The sequence below is a fragment of the Brassica napus genome, chromosome A7 (genome assembly GCF_020379485.1).
Source record: "Brassica napus cultivar Da-Ae chromosome A7, Da-Ae, whole genome shotgun sequence".
Lineage (NCBI taxonomy): Eukaryota > Viridiplantae > Streptophyta > Magnoliopsida > Brassicales > Brassicaceae > Brassica > Brassica napus.
The window spans coordinates 23832860-23838859 of NC_063440.1; the positions used below are offsets into that span (position 1 = coordinate 23832860).

A 6000-nucleotide genomic window follows, 5' to 3' on the forward strand; every position below is an offset into this window, starting at 1 on the left:
GCATGCATCATACCCTTTCCACCGGAGAGCTTCACTCTCCTCCGACGAGAACATACCCGAACAACACATCTAAACCGCAGAATTAAAAACTAGCGAAATAAAACCCTAACGTACTAGGGACCGGAAGCCGGCGACGCAAGGCTGTGGAAGCCTTCACCCCCCGGGAACTAGAGCCGACGACGGCGGAACTGAAGAAGCTTCCCCGCCACGGAGACAAGGACCGGTGGCGACGGATCTTTGAAAGCCTCCATCTCCCGGAGAAAAGGAAACGACTACTGAAGTCTTCACCGCGCCATCATTCCCGCAGCCGCGTCGTGACTCCAAGACCAAAACCCGCGAGGTTGATGGCTGACCAGAGCTCAGACAAACGGAAACCGGAGGAGACGAGGAGGAGACAGAACATGCAATTTAATCTAAAAGAAAAAAAGGGTTCCGGCGGCGGCACGGACGCTCACGCGCCGACCGACCGCCGGATCCCCTTTATAAAGCTTTCTCTCTCTTTTTCTCTCTCTGAATTAACCTTTTCAATAATGAAGCAGACCATTCATTGGAGCAAATATTGCTTCATTTTTTTCTTCATTTAGAAGAAAGTCAACTTTTGAAGATAAAACTGAAGCCAACCATGCTTTTATCTTGTATTTTGATTATGAGCAATTGAGATTTTTAATTTGGCAATGGCAACCCTGCATTTTTCACCTTCTTTACTGGCCAACAAATATGTAAGTTTCCACATTTTCAAATCTCTTTCTTATGTTGAGATTTATTTTTTTGTTTCAAGACAAACAATAGTCTATATAAGTCCGGAAGAGTTATGGAACTATGTTTATGCTGATTTTCTAACATTGTAGATAAAGTGTTTATCGATTTAAAGTCTTTGAGTTTTTATATCGAGTCTTTCAGGTATTAGGTCATTTTAGAGGAAAGTGAGCAATGAATGCACTTAAACGAGTCGAAAATGTCATTTTATGGGACATGGATGTGCAGATGTGTAATAAGTATAGCATTTCATAAAATACTTTCCACCGATAAATTGAGCTCAATGTTTTGACACAAAAATAGATAATGGAGTTAGTTTTCATGTGGAATTAATTTGAAGTCGATCCTACGGTGCGATCAAAGTTGTACTCATTGTAGTGAAGACTGGTCCATCGGAAGAAGAAAAACCAGAGCCATAACCAGATCAATAGATCGTTGTATAGATTGATTGATCCAGTGGTCGAGACTAAACACAATATTTTCTAAAACTCTGTTTCTAAAATTCTGTTTGTAAAACTCTGTTTTGATTCAAAACTATCACTCTATGGATTGAGTCTGAGTGTTTATGATTTAATTTTTTTAATTTTTATAATTGTTTCATATGTTTCAAAAAGAAAAAGAATAATTGTTTCATAAGCAGAAAATAATGAAAATTTAGGAATTAAGTAACTTTGAATTTTCGAAAGAGACGTGGGGACATAGAGGTTACACATGTGTGGATGGAAGTATATTTTCAGCTTACTCACTCTTATGATCTTATCCTTGGCTTTGATTATATGAGTTGTTGAACATTTTAATTTAGCAATGGCGATCCTTCACTTGTCACTGATCTCGACTATTACATGTTCACAACGAAAAGCGACTAGGGCTTCACAAGATTCCGTCAAAACACAGAAGACTCTTATTGCAACAGACTCTGTCTCGTCCTTCAGATTATGTCCCTGCGGAAGAAGGCATTTCATAGGAGCTATGCCGCTTCTTCCCCTGGCTCCCTCCTACGCTGCTTCTAGCTCGACGGTTGGTGTTGAGAAAATTTGGGGTTTATCTGGAGATTGATGAGTAGTGCATGCATCATCTAAATCTCTTTATTTCAGGAAGATTTGAAAAGGTTGCGTCCTCGAAAGCCAGATTGGTATGATGAGCTCTTTGCTTGGTCTATGGATACTAGTATGGAACAGTACGAGAAAGAGGTTAAGTCTCTGACCTTCTTTAGGACTTTGATCGTTCAATCTTGTGAATGTTAATGTTATTGTGCTTGTCTTTGTTAGATTTCGAGTTACAAGATGAAACTATTTAATAATCTGGTGGGAAAAGCAGAAAAGGTTTTGGAGATTGGCGTTGGAACAGGTCCTAACTTCAAGTACTACTCAAATATTCCAAACGTTTCTGTTCTTGGTGTTGATCCAAACGCTAAAATGGAGAGTTATGCGCGTAAATCCGCAGCACAAGCAGGGCTGAAACCAGAATATTTCAGCTTCATTCATGCGGTAACTTTTGTGATATTGTATTGATCCTTCTTGGCGTCTCTTGATGCAATGTTTCTTGTTAGGTCGCAGAAGCTATACCATTAGAAGATTCATCGGTTGATGCAGTTGTGGGGACTCTCGTGCTTTGTTCTGTCGCAGATGTCACTAGAACGCTCAATGGTAGTGTTTGTTCACTTATTTTTAAATCCAACATCTTAAGAAAACAATGCTCAAAGATAGGTATGGTTTTTATGGTTTATTACAGAGATAAAAAGGGTACTAAGGCCGGGTGGGGTTTACCTTTTCATAGAACATGTTGCAGGAGAAGGTATCTATTTTGACTCGAAAAGATTACACTGCAGAATAATATGAAGCTGAAACCATATTTTGGTCTTTTGATGTGTAGATGGATCATTTTTGAGGTTAGTGCAGAATGTGTTGGACCCATTGCAACAAGTTGTTGCTGATGGATGTCACTTGACGAGGTGCACTGGAGATTATATTTTAGAAGCTCGGTTTAATGGTGGTGCAGATATCAATAAGGCCTCTCTTTCTAGCTTGGCTTACTTAAGCTCTCATGTCTATGGGGTCGCTTACAATTAGAAAAAAAAAAAAGGACAGTGTCTTAGACTCATCCTTAAGGTATGCTGATGATTGTACATAGACAATGCTATAAATAAATTTGATGGTTTGTGGCCTATTTTATAGAGTATAGATAAGTCTAATATCGATATGGGTGTCATTCTTGAATTAGACTACTTTTGTATTATTTTAGAAGTTTTAGTCATCAAAGTATAACTCTGCAATGTTTGAGGTTGAGTTCCATGTCCTGAGATCAAATCTCTAGAACTCTGGAGACAATTCAAAAGGCTAAGGTCTGAGATTGTATGATAATTGTGGCCATTATGATGATGACTCAAGTGCAGTCAACGCTTTTCCTCTGTCATCACTCACATATTCGCCTTGCGGTGCAATTAGAGCTTCACGAGATCATGTTCGTGCTGACACTCTAAAGAGTCACATTCCTTTAGGCTCTTCATCCAGAAGCTTGTGTTCATGTGGAAGAAAGCAGCCAACTCGACTATGTCATTGCTTCCCATCTATTCTCCTACTGCTTCGTGATCAAGGTGATTTATATTTGTTTCTCATAAATTCATTTTATTTATAGGCACCAACAAGGATTTACTTGTCAAGAATGTGTTTCGTTTGGCACAAAGATTTAACGGGTTGTTTCTGAGAACCATTGCACTTGGTATGTGGAGAAGATGTAACTGACCTAGACTTATCTGCACCAGGATGTTTCAGAAACATTTCATCCTCAGGGGACAGATTGGTATAAGGAGCCTTTTGCTTGGTTTTTGAGCACAGGGATACGATCCTATGAATCAGAGGTCAGTCTTTTGTGTCTTGGATGCATCACTCTTTGATCCCTTTCTTGATTTTTCAGTTAAATTTTTAATTACTAGACCTTCTCATAAATTATTATACCTTCACAAAAGAGAATTTTCTGTTTTTATGCTTGTGTTATCTGATAAGATCGCCGATTACCAGAGGAGACTTTTCGATAATCTGAGTGGTTAAGCAGAAAAAGTTCTGGATATTTGTGTTGGTAGAGGTCCTAACCTGAATTACACTATTCTGCAATGAAAACTTCTGTGTTTTCGCCTTTTCGGTATGAAACCTGAAACCTGAAAATTTCACATTCACATTCATGCAAGGAGTGAGTGTTAAAAGGATGTTTTTTAGTTGTGGGACCTCTCTTCCTTTTGTAGTAAACCCCTGATGTTACTTCACATCATAGCCCTTGAACTATGATAGACAAATTTGTTTTTTTTTTAAACGGCAAGGTAGACAAATTTGAAATCCAAAAGTGTTGTTTTTGGGGTGCAGATGGATCTTTTTTTCAGGCATGTCCAAAACGTTTTGGATCCATTACAGCAAGTAGTTGCAGGCGGAAGTCATCTAAAGAGAAACAGCAGTTTATACATTTCGGCTGCCGGTTTTGATGGTGGCACAGAGATCAATACGACGGCAATGTATAGCTTCCCTTGGATAATAAGACCTCATGTCTATGGAGTGGCGTACAAGTAACTATGCAAGTAACACGCAAGGTAATATAAAGATTCATGAGCTGATTTTAGAAAATCTATAAGTTCAGTTTCGATTTTATGCAAGTTGATTCTCAGTTTTCAAAACAGTATGTATTATGCAACTCCTACTCTTTGTTACAAGTTATGCAACTCCTTGCTACTCTTTGTTTACAAGTTATAACTTGTAACACAAGTCTCACATGAAAAAACACCAGAATCTCTTCTCCTTTAAGCTATTTCGAGGCAATTATCTCGACTCTTGAACCTCTTTCCATAGTTATGTGGTGTAGTGGCTGAATTTTTATTTAATCAACTTTATATCTTACGAAATTACAAAAGCATTGAAAACTTTAAAAAAAAAATTTAAACTTAGTTTATTAAATTTCAAGGTTATCATTCTTGTGAATTTTCGGAATGTTTCTAAGCGAGATGTCACATTGACATCTGAACTCGTTGAAGGTTGGTAGTATCCATTGACTCTCACTCGCCTACTCTGTTTTAATTATGTTTTTTACGCTCGGCATTTTTAAAGAAAATTAGTGCAATCAGACAGTTTAGGAGGGTCTAATACCTAACAGATTTATGCGTTCTATCTTCAAATTCTACAGCTGCTGTTTTTTTAGCTTCTGCCAAGGTTTATGCATGCATTCTAAGGCCTGAATCCAAAAAAAAAGTTTATAAATATACAAAACATGACCAAAACTTATCTTTTCGCTTCACTAATATACTTTCTTTAGGCTAAAATATCATATATAACAATCAAAATTTTATATATTTTTTCAATATTCTAATTATGAGAACAGACAACAAAAAGTCCTGTGATTTTTGTATTAATATGGATGGTCCGAGGAGTAATCTAAATTCAATTCTTTTCAAAAAAGAAAAGTAATCTAAATTCAAATTGCTTTGAATGTCCAAAAGTAACATAACCGCCCTACAACACAGACACACCTGATTAATCCCACAGAAGAGCTGACTAGCGGAAAAAAGCCAACTCACCAAATAAATAATTGGCTCAAAAATCGCATTTTTTTTATCAATTTAGGGATTTCAGATTAAACTTTTTGTGGTGTTAATTTCAGATTAAACTTCGAAGATGTTTAAAGATCGAAAGCAATAACTCATATCCAAAAATCGGTCCGCTAATAAAACTATTGATGATAAAAGTCGAACTCAGGAAAAGAGTATTGTTTATTTTTATTTTTTTTTAAAGCTATTAGTGTTTAATTCTCTAGACTATATATAATATATAAGATGACACGAAATACCTTACTTCTCCTGCCAGTAGAAATATATATAATTAGAGACCACACAAAAGAAAATCCAACCATTTTAAAGTAAGAGATAAAGGACTATCCGTTAAGATAAGGAAAATAAAAGCATCGCTTCTTACTGTTTTCAGAAGATATGATGTGGGCTTCTGCAGTCTGAAGCAACCGACGAAATACAAACAGAAGGTTACAAACATGTTACATGTTCCCAAAGTTGCACATGAGAGGGTTTCACGTCATTGTCCTTCAACTATCCCACCGTTTATTTTTAACGTACCCAACGCTCTAATTTTTTTCTCAAACTTTCTAAGCGGTTTATCACGTCATTTTTTCTTTTATTTCTTACATGTTTTCTATTAAAATAATGTAAGGCCTGTATATGTCATCTTTAGTAATAGACAAACACAGACCACCGAT

The 6000-nt window shown here is 36.9% G+C and overlaps 1 protein-coding gene across 4 annotated transcripts; it reads left to right on the forward strand.

Annotated features, from left to right (window-relative positions):
* The first annotated feature begins 517 nt into the window (after positions 1-517).
* LOC106354077 (thiol S-methyltransferase METTL7B) lies at positions 518-4475 on the forward strand. Of its 4 annotated transcripts, none has more exons than XM_048736069.1 (9): positions 523-719; positions 1559-1773; positions 1851-1946; positions 2025-2243; positions 2306-2402; positions 2488-2550; positions 2629-3349; positions 3518-3613; positions 4113-4475. In XM_048736069.1, the coding sequence occupies exons 2-7, from the start codon at positions 1561-1563 to the stop codon at positions 2823-2825; spliced, it is 885 nt and encodes a 294-aa protein (XP_048592026.1). In that variant the 5' UTR covers positions 523-719; positions 1559-1560; the 3' UTR covers positions 2826-3349; positions 3518-3613; positions 4113-4475. The 4 variants fall into 4 exon arrangements, with proteins under 4 accessions (XP_022544856.1, XP_013649380.1, XP_048592026.1 ...); XM_022689136.2 differs by lacking the exon at positions 523-719 and having other exon boundaries at positions 798-1773; positions 2025-2103; positions 2200-2243; XM_022689135.2 differs by having other exon boundaries at positions 518-1773.
* Positions 4476-6000: the final 1525 nt, after the last annotated feature.